At 45.4% G+C, this 20219-nt stretch overlaps 1 protein-coding gene across 1 annotated transcript in view; it reads left to right on the forward strand.

Moving 5' to 3' along the window:
* Positions 1–8209: 8209 nt before the first annotated feature.
* Positions 8210–20219, forward strand: part of LOC143975254 (cyclic nucleotide-binding domain-containing protein 2-like) — a 142525-nt gene continuing 130515 nt past the window's right edge. Inside the window, exons 1-4 of the mRNA XM_077477463.1 lie at positions 8210–8348; positions 8420–8493; positions 11856–11967; positions 19403–19477. Of these exons, the coding sequence (XP_077333589.1) occupies positions 8250–8348; positions 8420–8493; positions 11856–11967; positions 19403–19477 (360 nt within the window). The 5' untranslated portion in view covers positions 8210–8249. The remainder of the gene's footprint in view (positions 8349–8419; positions 8494–11855; positions 11968–19402; positions 19478–20219) is intronic.

Consider the following 20219-nt stretch of genomic DNA (forward strand, 5'->3'; position numbering starts at 1 on the left):
TATTCCTATTACAAGGAATGTAAACATCCTTTGTAATAGGAATATGGCATGACAGGTCCTCTTTACAGTGAGATATGGGGTCAATAAGACCCCGCATCTCACCTCTAAGCTGGGAAGCCTGAAAAAAAAAAAAAAAGATTCTGGCTTTGATCGTATTGGCGAGTCGGTAGAAGCACCGGAGGGTGGCGGGGGGGGGGGGATGTCTATGGCTGGGTATTGCAGGGTATCACCGACTATGGCTGGGTATGGCTGGGTATCTCCGAGTATGGCTGAGCATCTCAGAGTATGGCATTGCAGAGTATTGCGTTGCAGAGCATTGCAGGATATTGACGGGTGTTGCAGAGCACTGCAGAGTGTTGCAGAGCATTGCAGAGTGTTGCAGGGTATTGGCGGGTGTTGCAGAGTGTTGCAGGGTATTTGCGGGTGTTGCAGAGCATTGCAGAGTGTTGCAGGGTATTGGCGGGTGTTGCAGAGTGTTGCAGGGTATTGGCGGGTGTTGCAGAGCATTGCAGAGTGTTGCAGGGTATTGGCGGGTGTTGCAGAGCATTGCAGAGTGTTGCAGGGTATTGGCGGGTGTTGCAGAGCATTGCAGAGTGTTGCAGGGTATTGGCGGGTGTTGCAGAGTATTGGTGGGTGTTGCAAAGGATTGCAGAGTGTTGCAGGGTATTGGCGGGTGTTGCAGAGCATTGCAGGGTATTGCAGAGTGTTGCAGGGTATTGGCGGGTGTTGCAGAGTGTTGCAGGGTATTGGCGGGTGTTGCAGAGCAATGCAGAGCGTTGCAGGGTATTGCAGAGTATTGCAGAGTATTGCAGGGTATTGCAGAGTATTGCAGGGTATTGCAGAGTATTGCAGGGTATTGTAGAGTATTGCAGAGTATTGCAGAGTATTGCAGGGTAATGCAGGGTAATGCAGAGTATTGCAGGGTAATGCAGAGTAATGGCAGGGATTTGAGGGGTTAAATTTCGGTGAGCAGCGATGTGGGCACTGCAGATGCAGCCCACAGCGCTGCTGACACCGATCTCTTCCCCCTCCGCTGTACCGATCGGTACAGAGAGGGGGAGGGAGGAACCGGCGTCATAACATGACGCCGGTTTGTTTACAAGTGATCACTCCATCATTTGACGGAGTGATCACGTGGTAGACGACCGCGATGAGCGGCCTTTTACCGTGATCCGTGATGCGCCGGGTCCTGTGGACCCGGCGGTCACGGATGCTCTCGAGTGCAATAGTAGTAGATTTAAAACAAAAAGGTACTGCAGCCTGCTTCAATGACAAATTAAAAATATCAGTAAAAACACCTGCTTACTGGTCTGGACTCTGGACATCCGCTCAGTATATGGCCTGACACCCCGTCTGGTCCTGCTGCCTTTCTGATGTCAATCTTCCTGAAATTTGATCTGACCTCATGTATTTTTAATACCAATAAATGGTCGTCCTCCACTAGTTCTTTACTATGGATTTCACATCTCATATTTTGACCCTCAAAGTGAGCAAACAATTGGCTTAAGGTGTCAGGGAGCACTTTACAAACCTGTGTATTCCTAGATTTAAAATCTAACATTGTTTTAATCCCCTTCCACATGCTACAAGAATTTTAATTTTCAAAATACGATTCAATGCGCTGTTTATAGCTACGGTTAGCCTCCTTAATGCCTTTCTTTAATTCATGCTGAGCTTTCCTATAGGCTTTCCTATAGGCCATAGGGTCACCCGATCTAAGGGCACATCCCTTGCTCTAAGCTGAGCCCTTACTTTACCATCGAACCAAAGCTTTTGGTTTGGAAATACCTTAATAGTTTTTGTAACTAGGAACATCCCCATATGTAGCGGTACCCTCGTAAGGGCTGCTGAGTTGGTTATAGCAATCCGCCAATCAACACGCTATCAACCTCCCATTCACCATGATAAAGACAACAGACATTCTGCTCTGTTTTGTTGCTTTTATTGTATGGTATAACTTGGATAGGAGAAAAGGGAAATATGATGCCCCTAATACAGCACATTCTTAAAATTACTGGTGGCCTTGGCCTTGTATCTTTATATTTCTGTGCATTAACTTCCTTACTGACTGTTGCTTCTTTCCTTTGTACAAATCCTTTACTGCATAATTACTGACTTCCAAAAGAAAAAAAGGAACTACTCTGAATAATTCCCATTGATAAACCGGAACGATGTTGTCTTACGAGTCAAAGAACCAGAGATGCACACTGTTTCCTTCTCCAGCTTCTATGAATCGGACAGTCACTCAGTCTTTGGAAGTTATTACCAATGTGTTAACCAGGCCAGAGACGATACAGCATCTCTCCCCATTGACCTGACACATGGCAATAAACGGACTTCTACTTTCAGCCAGTCCATACTTAACAATTCTGTGTTCCCTGGCCACACAGCATTCTACACTGCTCTGACCAGTTTTTCTTCTCATGTTGCACTGACCTTCTCCTCCAGAACAGTTCTGTGTCCCCAGTCACAGAATGCTACTCTAACTCTGCTTGACTGCTACTTACGCTACTTGATCCTCTTTACATACAAGTCCTGTGTTCCCCTGTCACAGCAGATTGATGTACTCCATAGAGATAAAGATCCTTAACTTTAGCTCCTTCCCCACGGTTCCTCCCCCCCACGTGGGGATGCCCAGGACAGCACCTCACTACTCCATGCTGTCTTTCTGCTCCATGAACTCCTCCCTGGACCCCAGCTTATATGAGAGGCCTGCCCCCTGCCAATACAGAAAGATAATTGGTCAGGGCTCCCCACATGAGCTGCCTGCCACTCAGGTCTCAAGTCCCACCTCTCTTCCAGAACAATCCTTCTGGAAGCAGAGAAGACACTCTGAGCCAAAGTACAGGCAGCCACACTCCCCACTACACTAGACACTCCCACTCCCAGATCAAAACAACTAGGCCTAAAATAACACACAATTTACCTGCACCTGGGCCCTGCAGCTAGAAAAATACTACTTTAGCACCTACTTTTAGGTAGAGGGTGCTACACATACAAAAGCGAATATAAGCTAAAACAGATGAAGCATATTCCTCTAAGTCTGCATCTTGTGCAAATACATTCCAATCAGTTGATTCAAAGCACTCTTGCAGGATGGAGTCTGTTTTAACCCTCACAGCACTAGCGGGAAGTGTCAAAAGACCAGGTTGATCCTCTCCCATGAGCAATGAGACTTGTTGGTTCTTCCCCATATTGCCAGAATGCACAATGACACAGTCTATGAAAAGTACAGATGTCACTTGCCATCTTCCCATGGAGCCAAGCGAAATCCCGATGGAGCTGTAGCCAGTGGCTATGGGTGACTGCTGCAAGGATAATGCCTTTGCCCCACGTTAGGCACCAAATGTAGCAAGGTGTCGGGCCTCCTTTAGTCTAATGAGAACCTCCAGAGCCAAGAGCTGCTGATATTCTTCCGTATAGAGTGGGTTGTAAGGCATAGTGGGTGTAGTTTAAGGTAGATTCATGGGAGCCAGACACTTCTTGAATGCAAAGAGATTTTATTTCTCTTGAACAGAACTGTGGGAGAAAGGGTTTAGGGCTAGGACACTTTTAAGGTAGTTGCAATGTTATTTGGCAGACTCCGAGACTTCTACAGGTAGAAAGCAATGCAGGGAAAGGCATCCAGCAAGACACCACATCTGCATGTGTAGGAATGCTGTCTCCTATGGCAACAGTCTTAGAACAGTCCCTAACAAGAGTTGTAACAAACTCTTTTACTTTCTCTACAGTTACTTCTTGTAGGCTCTCAACCCACTGAGCTCCCAGTCTCTCTTACTAGACTTGCTGATTCACTACCACCAAATCCCTTGAGCTCTTCCAATCTTCACTTTAGTATCCTTCCCAAGTGTCACCCCCACTTCTCTGCTGGATCCCGAGCTTGCGACTCCAGATACTTCTCAAGCTTCCCCCCACTGGCCTGCTCGGTCCCTGGCTTCACACACAAAGCTGCCCTGCAAGCGTCACCTCCGTTGGCTGGGTCCCTGGCTTGACACCTGCTGAAGTTTCTTAATTTTTCACCATCCATGGTTGGTGAGAATACTGCTCCAGTACTTGCTTCAGCTACTCACTGTGGTCAATGGTAATAAGGTGATTGGTCCCTTAGTGGTGACAGCTTCCCTTCTACCTCCAACCATGACAGGTTCTCCAGCTGGCAGAACCGCCACTTCTGGTTGGACTGCAAGCCGCAGTCCCAACCCTAAGCTGCTCTCTTGCTTCTGGATAGGCCCTCAGACAGCCTAGCAACCGGCGATAAGCCCAAACTCCGCCCTAGCAGCCTGGCTATATAACACACATCCACTCAGAGCCGTCCAGTGAGTCACCTGACTCAACCCAAATATACTGTATAGGTTGTCCCAGCAGGCCAAGGCATTTAAGAAAACCCCTGCCCAATGACTGAGATACCCCATATACACATAATCTGTCCTTGCTTTTCCCTTGTCTTATCTAATGCCACCAGATACCCGGCCACCTAGCGGCAGAAGAGAGAAGTGCAGCAATTGTAGACTTAGGGTGAAATCAATTGATCCCTAACAATGAACCAAGGTAACTACACCTGACAGGTAAATTTAGGAGCAACAAACAAAAATATCGCGCTTGGGGCAAACCTAAGAGCTGCAACTAAAAACCATCAAATATCAAACTATGGATCAAATAAAAAAAAGTTATACATAAAGTTGCGCTGAATATACGTGAAAGCTAAAGTGAAAAGAGCAATAAAACTCAGTACAAATTATATAGAAAAAACAAATGAATCAAAAAAGCACCATGTAAGAAATTCAATCAAGAAAACGGGAGTCCTTGTAATTAAGAAATCCTAGTTTCTAGTTCCAACTAAAAAATAACGAACAGGGAAATCAGTCCTTTTCGCAAATTCGATGAGACCTTCCTGACTTTGCCACTATCGCGTCAAGATCTGAAAAGGTTTGACTCTTACCGCAATGGGTGGACTCCAAACCAACGGAGACAGCCCTCTGCAGGGTTCTTTTGTGTGTATTCCATTCTGACACACTACTGAGGGCGTGAGTACATGCGGATCATTCGAAGGTTACCAGCCTAGATCGAAAAGTTCCAGGACCCGTCGTACGTCCTGCTTCTCCTCTCGGTCACCGTAGAGAAAGGCAAGGTGGCCATCCGATCACTCTGAATTCCTGGAGTTATCGAGAGCTCTCCAATGAATCGTCAGATACCAAGGTTTTTCAATACACAAACCTGCAGTGAAACACAAAATGCTCAGGCCTCCCGGCCACGAGCAAGGGAAAGGGGAAAAACAAAAGTCTCCGATCGTGAACGTACCGTTAAGCAGTCCACAGATTTATTAAAGTAAAATAAGTACACAACGACCAAAGGTATGACCGAAAAGGTCAGATTCAAACAAATAAAAAATATGCATAAAAAAACGGTTAAAATTAAGAATAAATATACACCCATGCTAGGGAATATTCTAAGCGTGGTGGTATCAGCACAAACAGCTCGACATGTTTCGTAAAAACTTACATCCTCCTGGGGCAGCGCAACGTTATGTATAACTTTTTTTAAATTTAGGAGCAACTCTGCCTAAACATCAGGGTGCTACACTTACATTTAGGAGCGCTGTAAGTCAGCACCAACATGTACAGCTCAAAGTGGAGTTCTGACCGAAATATGACTTTTAAGATAAACATACCCCTAGAATACTCATGCCTTGTGCAATGTAAAACATGTATGCTGTAACTATGCCCATTCTTCTGCGCAGCATTGTTTTCTTACTTTGTGATGGTTCTGCACAGTGGTCATCAGAAGCCACAGTGTCCTTCTTCCTGGATTCCGTGCATGTTGGCTACCCAGCATGCACCTGCCGATCCCACACATGTGCAGTGCATTGCAATTTTGGTGAGCTTGGCATGTCAAAGCCATACCAAGCTGACAAAATTTTCCATAGACGCCAATGTTAAATGTTACTGGAACCATGCCATGTCAAGCTGGCCATGAATTTGCATAGACACCATGCCAAGCTGACCAAAATCTCCAAGGAGCCAATGCAAAACTGGAAATTACATCTGTGGCTGCAGCCCCCTAGAGGAGGAAGTGAAATTAGATATAGGCATAAATCAGGTAAGTGAACAGAAAAAAAAATGGCAATTCATTTTAAGGATGCACATTAGTGCTGCATGGTGAGAAGTGAAAAATGTGGGTGGAACTCCGCTTTAAGTTAATATGCTCGTTGTCACTCCAGGACGCAGCGTGCATTCCAACGCACAAGAGATGTGTCAGAAACCATTAATCAGACTGAGACAGAAGTACAGTTAAATCTCACTTGTTTAATAATAATAAAAAAGGTAAACAGAGTAAACGTAGTCAAAATATAGCCAGATTTCAGAAACCCGGAATGGATAGTCAGACAAGCCAAAATGTCAGGAAGCCAGAGATGAGCGTAGTAGAACAGCAAGCAGGATCTGGAGCCAGAAGCAATGAACATGGACAACGGAACAGTCTCAGGAGTCACATGGGCAGGCTGTAGAGGTCTCCTGTCAAGAGCCTCAATGGCAAGTGGAGTATCATGCAACTGAGTTGAGTTGAGTTGCATCTTGGTATAGCGTGGTCCTTTACCCTGCAGGGTCCCGACGAGCTTAGAAACATATACACATATACACATACTAGGGTCAATTTTGTACACAAGATCTGATTAACCTACCAGCATGTCTTTGGAGTGTGAGAGGAAACTGGAGTACCCGGAGGAAACTCATGCAGGCACAGGGAGAACATGCAAACTCCAGGCATGAAAGGTTTAGCACTGTGAAACACTTTTTGAAAGATAAATAGTGCATTATATACAACTATATAGATCAAAATGAGGGATAAATGAGGCAAAAGAGGGACGGAGGGACTTTCCAAATCAGGGACAGTCCCTCAAAATCAGGGACAGTTGGGAGCTATGTGAATGGGCCTTTAATTTTATATCACACCTGGAAGCCACATTCAGCAAGCCTCTCACATAGTTTCTTCTTAATGGAAATACAAGGAGCCCATTTTCACATGCTTCTTCACCATGTAACCTACCTCTCATGCTGCATTGTAAATGCATAAAGTTGCAGTGCCGTATGTAAGGTATGGCAAGTGCCATGGGTGCCATTGGGGGGACAGCAAAAAAGCTGCCTCCACACAAAAAAACCCCACCCATCCTCCTGCGGCTGACTAATAAAGCCCCCGCCACTGCGACCAGCCTGCTGGAGTGCGGCACCGGTGTTCTGTCAGATAGCCACTACCTGGCCTGGGCTGTTGGGCTCGGCTTAGGCTGAGGGAGGCTCTGTCAGCAGGGAGATGCAGGGCCGGGAGCTCCACTGATGCTCTGACCCTGCCCTGCTCCACCCCACCCCATGTAGTCTATGTGCTCAGAGCAGAATGGGAGCACTGAGATTGCCTCTCCTGGACTTCTGAGAGCCCCGCACTGGACCGCGAAAACCCCACCCCTACTTCCGAAAGCCCCACCCCCTACTGCCAAAAGCTCCACCCCGAGCCACTTAGGTGAGCCTGGCTGGCCAGGTAGGTCTTTCTGGCAATATACACTGCCTGTAGACTGATTGTTACGCTAAACCCTCCCTGACAATGTTGTATACTCCCGTGTATAGCTGTGCATTGCTGAAAGTTAGCATTTTAAAAATGGCTACTTAATCATCTCCTGTAGTCGCATCTGCAGTCTGGTCATCTCCTGTAGTTGCATCCGCAGTCTCTTGTGATCTCATGTAGACGCATCCACAGTCTGGTCATCTCCTGTAGTTGAATGCGCGTGGGAGTCGCCAGTAATGGCACAGTCTAACTGAAGCAACGGCATGGACATGGCATTGCTTCAGTTTGCTTCAGTGTGCATGTGCCAATGACGTCAGGCGGCACAGTGGTGTAGAGGGTAGCACTCTCGCCTATCAGTAAAAAGGGTAGCTAGTTTGTCATAAATGAGCCTATGCTTCTCAGCAGTCATGTAAAGCGCTGTGTAAATACCATAAATAATAATAATTCAGGTAGTGGGAGATCCAGCTGATAAAGATGAATGAAGAGGTAAATTGTGTTCCCTGAATTTGTTTCAGCAAATACCACTCATCTTAGACTGGAGTGTTTCTTTAAACATGGGATCAAATTGATTGTAATGAGCTACAGCTTCTTTATTTTTGCTCATTTGTATTTGAATAAATACTGCATGAATGGACACAGTTCTCATGTAAGTCACCAGTGTCACCCAGGCTACACATACCATACGCTCGGTGAAGTAGGGAGATATGTCTCCTCCTCTATTGTGCTTTGCTAGCAACTCAGTGTTGTCCCAGGGAGGTGATCAGGCAAGAAGTATGACTGACATTCAGCATGTTAATAATAAGGTAACTATTACTATTTCCTCATGCTCATTATGCTCTAATCCCATCTAACTTTAATTAATTTATCTATGCAGACAGAGTGCCGGAGGTTTCACCGAGTTGCCACTAACATAAAGCATGTGTGTGGGATGCTGCTGAGTGTTAAGAGGTAATGTTACAGATAGTTATGCCTGTCATTTCTACTAGTATTCCTTGTGCCATTTTATTCATTGCTGTTATAACATATGGCAATTTAAACAATAGGGGCTGATGTGCTGTAGTATATAACCTTGGTTGCTGTGAGTTTAACAACAAGCCAGTCTATTGATAACAAAAATAGCTGTTTTTAGTCAGTTGGCTTCTATTTTTCTGCCACTAGTTCCATATGTAGCTATCACCAGGGTACATAATGTTGTTAAAAGTTCTGTGCAAGAAGAATCTTTACTTTACAAATATATTTTGAGGTCCCCAGCCTTTATCATTCATTTTTAATACATCGACACATAATGTTGAGTCTTTTTAGGGGTCCTTTGCTGTTTCATTGTGAAACTGATTCTTGAAGGCTCAACCAAGCTGTGTAAGCCCTTGTACACACGGTCAGACATTCTGACAAACAAATCCGTTGGATTTTGTCTGACGGATTTTGTCCAAAACTGTTGCATACACACGGTCGGACAAAGTTGTCGCAAAATCCGATTGTCCATAACGTGATGACGTTATTTCGTTACAAAGGGACTACGTTCAGGCTAGTAGCCAATAGCTTTGGTCTAGGAATTTGATCTGAGCATGCGTGGCACTTTGTCCGTCGGAGTAGGCTACACATGATCGGAGTATGTCCGATCGGAGCATGTTGTCGGAAAATTTTATAGACAAGTTGGAAAACTTGGTCTGTCGGATATTCCGACGGAAACAGTCCGATGGAGACCACACACAGTCGGATTATCCGACAATACGGTCCGATCGGACACATTCCGTCGGAATCTCAGACCGTGTGTACAAGGGCTAAGGTGCAAATCAAGTGTAAAATGTAGGAGCAGCAAATCAAAATCCATTTTATGCTGCCCTTGGTTCAGTAAAGGGAGTTTCTGCACCTTGAACTTGGCATCACTTTTATACACTACTAAACTACTTGAGAATTATTTGATACATATAAGTAAGGAAAACACGTGACGATTGCCCCTGTATTCCCACAATGGAGTGCTTGTCACTGGAGCAGCGAATTGCCAGATCTGGGCATTGTCACATCACACAGAGGAGCCATGTATATCTCTAGGCAAAGAACTAACAGAAGAATGTTAGGCTTTCTGGTGCACAGGAGTCAGGGCAGCATAGGAGCACAGGGAAAGGCAAGTACAATCTCTACTTTTAAAGATATCCTGTTACTTTGCCTAGCACAGTACAGGATTACATTGTAGCAGAGTGCTTATTTACTCACCATGCTCAAGTGCAGGGGCAGACCCCTTTAACTCCTTTTCCCACAACTTCCTCGGTTTCTGGACATGACTAGGAAAGGTATGTTTCTCTAGTACAACAGCTTAGAGAGGCCACACCTGATAAGGAAGGGGTGCTCTGCAACCAAGTGGGCATTCCTCCATCATCAGAGCCTAATAGCATTCAGCTTCTCCTGAAGACCCCGTTAATGTAGGGAACACCTCCCTAATTGCTATCAGAGTATTCTTGATCCAGTGGAGTGGCCCTGGGATTTGGATCCCTCTAGCTGTTCATCTCTGTTATGAAAGTCACCCTGGACAAGGCCGGATTAGGAGAATTGTGGGCCTGGTGATGAGGATTTTGGTGGGCCTTTTAATGGAAACAAAATTCCAATTCTACTTCCATGCAGGCAAGGCTCAGGCTGCTGGTCCTTCCCCTCCCAGCTCCATCACACTCTGGAAAATGTCTCTGGGAGCACTGCTAATCTCTGTTGGTGTACATTGGCATTTTATGTGGAGGCAACAATCTCTGTTGGGAAGTTCCTCCCACAGAGGCTGTCAGTGTTCCACTGCTCCCAGTGATAGTGATTGCCTGACAGAGACTGTGGCTCCCACAGGGATTGCCAGTGTGCTCCCATAGAGACTACCTGACAGAGACACCAGTGCTCCCACACAAACTGCCCCAGAGAATTCATGACTACCCCCCAATGCAGAGATTGCCCCAGGTCACAGAGACTGCCACACATGTCACATAGACCGCCGGTGCCACACATGTTGCAGAGACTGCCCCCCCCCCCCAGCCCTCACTGACTAGGAGGGAGAAGCTGTGTATGTAAGCATAACTACCACTAGTACATCCTTGCTGGTGAGAACTTCAAGTGCTGTGTTAGGCAGGGTGGGTAAGCTGGACTGTCTTCCTCCTCCCTCAAAGAATGAGTCCTGGGCAAGGCAGGTTCTTCTGCAAATGGTGTGGTGGCTGGCTGATGTCACCACCAGAACCCGCCCTATTGCCTGAGCCAAGGCCAAAGTCAGCAGCCTATGAATCGACCGGCTTTGGAACTGCTTGGGCACGCTTCAGATTCAGGGATAAGGGGACTTTTTACAGGCACTTTTCTCCTGTCTACAGACATTAATGGACAGGAGAAAAGTTTTTTACAAACTGTCCATAATTTAATGGATGGTTGGCAATACTAATTTTTTCCTGTGCAAGGCCAGTTCTTTTTGGGCAGCTGCTGGGCCTATATTAAGGTAGGGACCTGAAGCTACAGCTCCAATAGCATCCACGTTAATCTGGTACCGACCCTGGACTTCACTGAAAATGATGTTCTTTATGAGGATTAGCTCAAGTAGCTGTTTATTCTCTGAATTGTTTTACTGAAGTAATGATTCTTTATATTGCTATACAGGCTTATAGAGACCATGCTCTGCAGCCAGGTTACCCTAATTGAGCAACACAAACATTCCTGTTTAGTAAACTGCACCTGTTTAGTAAACTGCAAGTTGCATGTAGTTCTACCCACACATGGGCCACTTATATTAACTGGTTCTTTCCAAAACAGTAGAGAGGCCGCCAGTCACCCAAGCAACAGTCCATTCACTCTGGCTCCAATAAACAGTCTAGGGGTTGTCTTTTTGTAATTTATTGCTTGTTACAGGAGAGGGGTTAGCTTGGAACTCTCCTCCAGGAAAAACAACAACCTCTCCAGGGTTCCAGACTATTCATCAGCTTTCCCAGCCACCATCTGGGTACACCTCCCCAGGGAATTGCTAGGCCCTGATCAATATTCAGGCTTTGAATTCTCCCTCCCTTAGATCTAGAAACCTCTTTGAAAACAGACCAAAACAAACAATCACTACTCTCTTGATTACAAACAAAATTTACCTAGCATCCTAAGCTAGGAGGGTGCTACATACATTTAGTCTTTGTCTGGCCATTTGGTCTATTACCCATCCTCTTTCAATGTTACGTTCTTTTTCTAACAGACAGTTTGGGAATAAAATTGCTATTACATTGTCAAGCTTTATATTGTTATATTGTCGAGGTTTATTGTCAAAGCTTCATGCTGTGAAGCTTTATTTGTTTTTTTTTATACATTTACAGATATATAGGAAGGAACAGTGTTGTGGAATGGGCACTATTTCATCTTCAGATGCAGATCCAAAGCAGACGTGACCTGCTCTTCAACATCAGCAGCTTTTCAAAAAACAACATGGTATGTAGTAGGATGTTCTTTCAATCACACACATCATAATAAACAAGAAAAGCAAGCAGGTGGAATATTAAATTCAAGGTCAGATTGTTGTTGGCATTTGTCTTTCATGTTTACTAAAGTGTATTCAGCAATTATATATTTTGCAATTTTCACATATGTTAGTGATACCGTACATATCATCACAACTACTTTGTCCATCCAGGTGGATTATACCTTGTTTTTTCAAGACAAATTGGGCTTTCATTTGGTAGGAAATAGTTATGGATATCTCCTGATTTTGTTTTATTTATTATAGTATAGTATAGTAAAAAAAAAAAGAATTTTAAAACTTAGCTGTATATTTCTTATTACTACCATAACCTATGACCGAAGCACAACCCAAAATAAATTCTCCTGCTCTTGACCATCACAGCGATACCACATATGTTTGTTATTTCTTGTTTGTATCTGTAGTACAGCTCAGTGTGCATTTTGCTTTTTTTTTGTCCTACCTAAAACATGACACTAATGCTGCATACAAATGATCGGACTATCCGGCGCACTTAGTCCAGCGGACAACCCGCCGGACGTTGCAGCGGAGATCCCGTTGATGAGGACAAGGACCTCTTCCCGACAACCCTGGCCGTTGGTTGTCGGGGTCTGCGGGTGGGGGGCTTATCAGAATCAGGGAGCCCCTTTTAATAAGGGTGCCCCCAGATACCGGCCCCCAACACTGTGTGAATGAGTACAGGGTACGATATACCCCTACCCATTCACCTGGTGAAAAAAGTGTAAATAAAAAAACACAACACAAGTTTTTAAAATAATTTATTAGACAGCTCCGGTGGTCTTCTCTTCTTCCGTCTTGGGGGTTTTCTCACCGGACTCCTCCGCTATCTTCTGCTAGCTCTTTTACTAGCGGAGGAGCCCGGCTTTCTTGTTCATCGTAGCCGCCATCCGGGGGTCTTCTTCCGACTTCAGGGTCTTGTCCCGCTTTTCGGTTATTCTTGCTGAGCCTCCGCTAACTTCTTTTACTACCGTTGGCCCGGTCTTCAGCCGCCTTCTTCTCTTCTTCTTCTTCCTTGCAATGTTGACATGACGCTCTCTCTGGCCGCAATGACCCTTACTTGACCCAAACACTAACCCTGGCACTGACCTAGATCAAACCTTGATCTAGGTATTTTTCTTTATTTTTTCTTATTTATTTATTTAAAACATTTTTAAAAACATTTTTTTGGACCAATTTTAGAGTATGAGTGATTTTTGTTGATTCTAAAGTCTCCAGTTTTTTATGTTATACTTGCGTGCCCTGTGCAATGGATATAGGTAGAATGGCCTCTTATCTCCTCATCTGGGGTCCCTAGCTAGTGCTGTCTGCTTCTCCACCTCTGTGTCTGCCCTCATAGCAAGCCACTTGCTACGGGGTCAGACGTTTAAGCTTGCTCCTGAGCCAGGTTGTGTGCATCCATTGACACACACAGCCCGGCTCGGCCCCTGCTTCCACTCTTTCCTCACAGGATTTGATTAACAGTAGCAGGAGCCAATGGTTTCCACTGCTGCCTCTGTGCCTCTGAGAAAGAGTGAGAGAAGACAAGAGCTGATGCAGGCATGTACCGCACTGGATCAATGCAGGTAAGTATTAAGGCCTGATTCACACCTATGCAGGTTGCAGTTTGCATATTCCAGGTGCATTTTGTGTTTTTTAATACATATTTTTGATCCATTGAAGTCTATGGAACCAAGAACCAGAAAAAAAATCCTTGGCCCTTTCCATAAAATGCACAGATGTAAACTACATCCATAGGAAACCATGTTAAATGGACTGTAGTGTGTTTCTGCAAAACTCAAAATGCACAAAAAAATGCATAGGTGTGAACCAGGCATTAGGGAGGATTGTGGGGTAACAGAAAGTAGAATTTTATTTACCATACTGCAGGGAATGCATTTAGGTAAAAAACCTTTTGGCTCACGCCGATATTCGTCGGCAAAGTGTCACCTTCCCACAAAACGAGGTATGGGTACGTTGTCCCCTTATGAGCCGCCGGAGGCACGCGCACCTGCTGCACAGCGGAGGTCCTGATGCACGTGGCTACTGTTGCTACCAAAAGCCAATCAGGAGTGCGAGTCCTTGCTAGTGGACACTGCTGGATTGCAGGTAAGTACTAGGTGGGGCTGGGGGGACTGTTGCACACAGAGGGCTTTTTACCTGCATGCATAGAATGCATGCAGGTAAAAATTCTTGTGCCTCTACAATCACTTTAACAAAGCCTGTGCTGTACTTAGAATCCAGTATTCAGGAGTAAGAAATGTAAAACACAGTGAGGGGAATGTATCAAAACTGGTGCAGTCAGAATCTGGAACAGCTGTGCATGGCAACCAATCAGCTTCTATCTTTAGCTTGTTCAGCTTTGAAAATGAAAGCTATGAGCTGATTGGTTGCCATGCACAGCTGCTCCAGATTCTGGCTGGTCTAGTTTTGATACATTAGGTATGCAAATTTTTTTTTTTTAATCATATGTAGCACGGCCCCCCTTGAGGACTGCTGATAATTACCTGCTCATCTGCACGGCCATGACCAAGTCAACCTTCCAACCTGCCTGACACTCCAGGTTAAGACATCTTATTTGTATGGGAAGAATCAAACAACTCAGTATGTTAGGTTCTGAAATACTTTACTTGAATCAAAGAAAGGGAAGGTTATTTTACAAAAGAGGTAATAAATCTATTGAGCCAGGATAACAGCACCAATGCAGCAAACAAATTCCTCCTAAGGACACAAACAATGGCTTAGCAGAAAACAATGTTATTCACATATAGGGACACTATATTTAGATCAAAGGTCACCCCCCATAGTGGATGTCTCAGTTAACTGCGTGTAATCTAGTCAGCCTATGCTATCCCACTAAAAGAGCAGATTCTGTTGTTTTCCTATAAGTACTGACAGATAGTTCCACGTTACAGATCTCATGTTCTTTGCTAGCTAGCTGGAGCTCGTTAAATGTAATCCGTTTTGGTGTAGATAAAGCAATAGATTCCTTGAGGTGAAGATCTAAGATGTCTGAGCACAGTGTTCATGCAATGCAGTCAAGTGTTCTTGGGGTCAAGGTGTCTGTGCACAGTGCTCTGTAATAGTGGCAAATGGATAGATAAAGGATCGAGCAACTTGCCCTCTCACCAATGACCAAATCTCACAGAGAATTATCGGAAAGCAATCTTCAAAGAGAAAAAGGACCACTTCTCATATACAATCTCAACGGCCGCAAACCAACCACAGGAACTGTTTAAACTAGTCAATCAATCAATGAATCCAGTGTGCCTAGAACCCCCAGAAAGTGAATCCCAGGATTACTGTGACAAACTGTCGGATTTTTTCATTGATAAAGTCAAAATCATCAGGGAAACAATTTGTCAGAAGAAAACATCCGACCTCAGCCAGCAAATACATAAAGAGGATGTCTGCGCCAACATACCGCAACCGCCAAAATTTTCACTATCCCCAATTACCGTAGACACCGTAAAAAACATCATTAATAAACTGCGTGACAGTACCTCACCTATTGACATCATCCCCACAAAACTACTGAAAGAATGCTCCGACATTGTGGCTCCAACCATAACCCACCTCATAAACCGTTCATTCCACAAAGGGATTGTTCCCAGTATCCTCAAACAAGGCATCGTCAAACCTCTACTCAAGAAACCAAACCTGGACCCTCAGGATCCAAACAACCGCAGGCCAATTACAAGCCTCAACACCATTTCTACGATCATGGAGAAAGCTGTAGTACATCAGCTACAACTCCATCTGGATACTCACAAACTCCTGGACCCGCTGCAATCAGGCTTCCACCCGGGTCATGGAACAGAAACAGCACTCCTTAAGATTTGGGATGACGCCCTCCAAGCAGCAGATGACGGAGAGCCGTGTCTCCTCGTACTGCTAGACCTAAGTGCAGCGTTTGATACAGTAGATCACAATACTCTACTCGTCCGCCTCACAGAAGTAGCCGGAGTCCAAGACATAGATCTCCAATGGTTCGCGTCCTTCCTAGGAAATCGGTCACAGACAGTGAAACTAGGAAAATTCCTCTCTGAATCTCAGGCAGTCACCTGCGGAGTCCCTCAAGGCTCTCCTTTGTCACCCGTTCTCTTCAACATTTACATTCGTCCACTCCTTCAAATCATCAGATGCTCAGATCTCTGCTTCCACTCTTATGCTGACGACATGCAACTTTATTTCCGGATCAATGGAAAAAAAGATCACCAACAACAACTTGAAAACTGCCTCAAATCAATAGAGGACTGGATGACCACTAACTCCCTCCAGCTGAACGAATCAAAGACAGAGCTTCTTATCGTACACCCAAATCATAAGCCCGCAACCAAAACCTCCTGTTCTCCACCAATCGTCTTTGGGCAGACTATCTCCCCAAAGACCAAAGCCAAGAGTCTGGGGGTTATTTTAGACGCACAAATGTCAATGGATGCGCAAATAGGAGCAGTAGTCAGTGGATGTCACCATCTGCTGCGCATGCTTCGCAGACTCATCCCTTTTATCCCAAAGAATGACAAAGCAGTGGTAGTTGGAACAATCATTAATTCACGACTGGACTACGCAAACTCGCTTTACATAGGATTACCACAATATCAACTTGCGTGATTACAACTGATCCAAAACACGGCGGCAAGGCTGATAACAGGAAAAAAACCCTGGGAATCGATCTCTCCTTCCCTGAGGAGCCTACATTGGCTAACCGTAAAAAATCGGATCACGTTCAAGACCCTTTGCCTCACCCACAAATGCGTGCATAGAGAAGCTCCGCAATACCTAATGGAGAAAATAAATCATTACACAACAAACCGCTGTCTTCGATCAGCCAACAAAAACCTCCTCCTCATGCCCAAAGCCCGGTATAAATCCAAGGGGGATCAGAGATTCGCTGTCCAAGGTCCTCGGCTATGGAATGCTCTACCAATCAACTTCCGCTTGGAAAAAAATCACCTGGCTTTTAGGAAAAAACTCAAAACCTTCCTCTTTTAGCAGATGATCAAAGCTCACCACAGCGCCTAGGGGCGATTCAGTTCGCATTGTGCGCTATACAAGTATTTCATTCATTCATTCATTCATTGTCTTCTGGACAGGAACACATGTAGCACACTCAGGCAGCGGATCCGCTGTCTCGATCTTCTGAAGTAGAGCTTGCCTCATGTACCCACACCGATAGGCAGTCAATCAAAGTGCTGTTAATGACAGGATGTCCGACAGCGAGTGATGAAGCTAGGTCCCTTAGGCCTCAGGTTGGAAGTCAGGCTCCACGTGGTAGGTCTGTCCTGCATGAGGCCTAGGAGGAAGAGAGCTCTCCGCGGGCTTCCCGCTCCTTTTATAGTCACTCCCAGCAATCCTCATGTCACAGCAAAGATCCCTGGGATGTGTAGTGTTAGGGTGCATGGACACACAGCAATGGTCTGAAGAACTATTCGTCCAATAATTCACTTTGTTGGACACGCAACTATGAGGTCACTGATGACATGGATGACTAAAAGGGACAAGCGATGTCTGGAAACATTGTCTGGAAACACTGAAAGGTACGTTGCTTTCTGCTGCACAGTCCATATCGCTACACATACTTACGTAGGTGGTTGCTGGCTCTGTCTCCTCTGCCGGCTCTCAGGCTGAGAACCAACCAATCAAACTGATCACTCAGTCCTCAGTGCTCCCTGAGCAGAGCGCTGGTGGCTGTCAGTCTCTGGCTCTCTGCTCTACCCCCCCCCCCCACTCCCATGCTCACTGAAACACTGGAATGTGGAGTGCACGGGAGTGGCTAGCTCAGCGGGCTGTCAGCTGACCTCACAGAGGTCAGGAATCGCTCACATGCCTGTACTGGCTCTGTGATGTCAGCTGACAGCCCACTGTCAGCGGAAAACGGGCACAGGAGTATAAAACAATCTGCACTGCTGTGATTCACAGGAGAAGTACAGCCAAACAAGCAATACATCTATCACATGACCAGTCTCTCTGCTCCTGTTTGACACAACAATTGATAAATTTTCATATTAATGTTGTGAATCCCCATCCAGGGGCCTTTGCCACACCAACCACGATTTCCTAGTCAAGGGCCTCCCCCCCAAGTTCAAAGCCTCCTCTGCCCCCTGCCCTCCAAATCCGGTCCTTTGCCACACCAACACCACTTTTCAAGGCCAGTGCCTCCTCTACACCCCCTCAGTATAAGGCCTCCTTTGCACCCCCCAGCCCAGTGTCTCCTCCACATCCCCCCATCAGCACAAGGCCCCCACTGCACCCCCCACTCCAGGGCCTACTCTGAGCCCCCCCAGTCCAGAATCTCTTCCGCACCGCCCCTCAGCCCAGGGCCTCCACTGCACCCCCCAGTCCAAGGCCTCCTCTGGACCCTCTTCCCTGCCCAGGGCCTCCTCCACACCCAACCTCAGTCTGGGGTCTCCTCTGCGCTCCCCCCCGTTCAGGGCCTTTTCTGCACCCCCCGGGCCCCCCAATCCTTTGCAATAACAACCTCAACTGCAGGGCCTTCTGCACACAAATCCCTCTCCTTGTCCTAATAAATTACTTCCAGTTCCAGGAAGGCTCTCCCACGCTGAAGAGTCACTCTGGAATGCCTTTCTATAATGTTGGTAAGTGGGAGGAACAGAGTGATTCAGCGCTAGTGCACCTGTGCAGTCTCCCTCCTATTTGGTTCTCTGGTATTTGGAAAACTATGCAGAGGGTGCTGTCTGTCCATTACACTTGATCAGGCGGCAGTGACACCCTTAGTGCATCGCTTCCCAGTGCAAGTGGGGGTGACCAAACCCCCGGCGTCACCTCCCTAGATGCGTCACCCGGGGCGTGTGCCGCCCTCTGCCCCCCCCCCTAGTTTCAGCCCTGGTGACAGTTCTTACATTGAATGAAGTGTCCTTTGTGTTGGGGCTGAATAAAAAATATCCAACTGATTCCTCCATCCATGTTAAACAGTGCAGAGGATATTGTATTCTGACAGCTGTTTCCAGCAGCTGTCAGCATACTGTTGGCACTACCAAAAAGATTGGCTGCAGTCACTGTTCGGGCAAGAATTATCCATCAAACGAGAGGTAGGGTATTGTCAGGGCCAGTTTTAGTATGATAGGTGGACTGGCTTTGTGCATGGAAAAAGGCTACCCTAAGCATGTCTATGTATTTGTGTATTAAAACAGATCTTTTTAGCAATCATTTTGCTTAAAGGTGTGTACAGAATGTGTCAGCATGTACAGCATGTTAAATACTAAAAAGAGCAAAAATAACTGACGGATATGCACTAGTATTTTAAATGCATAATGTTTTTTGTTAAAACAATTGTACCTATTTTAACTACATACCCTATACTGTAGTATGCAAGCTATTTGCAATATTGCTGGTGGCTATGGAGATAATTACAGTCAACATAACTTCAATGACTTCCTTATTTTGCAGAGAAAAGATTTTGAAAAGCTAAAGAGCCTGTTATCTATTAGTCCGAAGCAAAGAACTCCAGAAATCCTGAGACAGGTATCATAAAAGCCCTGTGTTTGTTCTCTAATATTGATTTAGTATTATAAGTGCTGCTGTTGAGAATTAATTACTCACACTTGCCATTCATGACTACAACTGACTCAATAGGCTGAGCTAATCATCAGCTGACCTGCGTTCCTGTGCTGACACACTCAACCTGTCTAAACAAATAGCAGTGAGGGTGCTAGGCGTTATTGACACACTCCTCCTGTTCTCCTAAACAGCTCTACATGAGAGGTGACAACTAGCCACAGGCTGTGAGTTCTAGTACATGTATGCCATGCATTGTTGTATGAACCAAGGAAGTAAAGCGCAATGGCGGCATGGTCTGCAAGTAAACACTAGAGTCTAAACATTCAGAAATAACTCTCTTAGCCCTTTCATGATGGAAATCTTAATGCCTGAATCCTGCTTTGCAACTTTGGCACCTGTTAGTAAAACTGTAAATATCATCACTACTGCTTAACCACTTCCTGACCAGAGCACTTTTTGCGATTCGGCACTGCTTCGATTCAACTGACAATTGCGCGGTCATGCGACGTGGCTCCCAAATAAAATTGAAGTCCTTTTTTTCCCCACAAATAGAGCTTTTTTTTGGTGGTATTTGATTACCTCTGCGGTTTTATTTTTTGCGCTATAAACAAAAAAAAGCAACAATTTTGAAAAAAACCTTTTTAACTTTTTGCTATAATAAATATCCCCCAAAAATAGATAAAAACATATTTTTTTCCCTCAGTTT

Source organism: Lithobates pipiens, unplaced genomic scaffold, assembly GCF_037356315.1.
Source record: "Lithobates pipiens isolate NorthernLeopardFrog02 unplaced genomic scaffold, aLitPip1_a1.2 Scaffold_13, whole genome shotgun sequence".
NCBI lineage: Eukaryota > Metazoa > Chordata > Amphibia > Anura > Ranidae > Lithobates > Lithobates pipiens.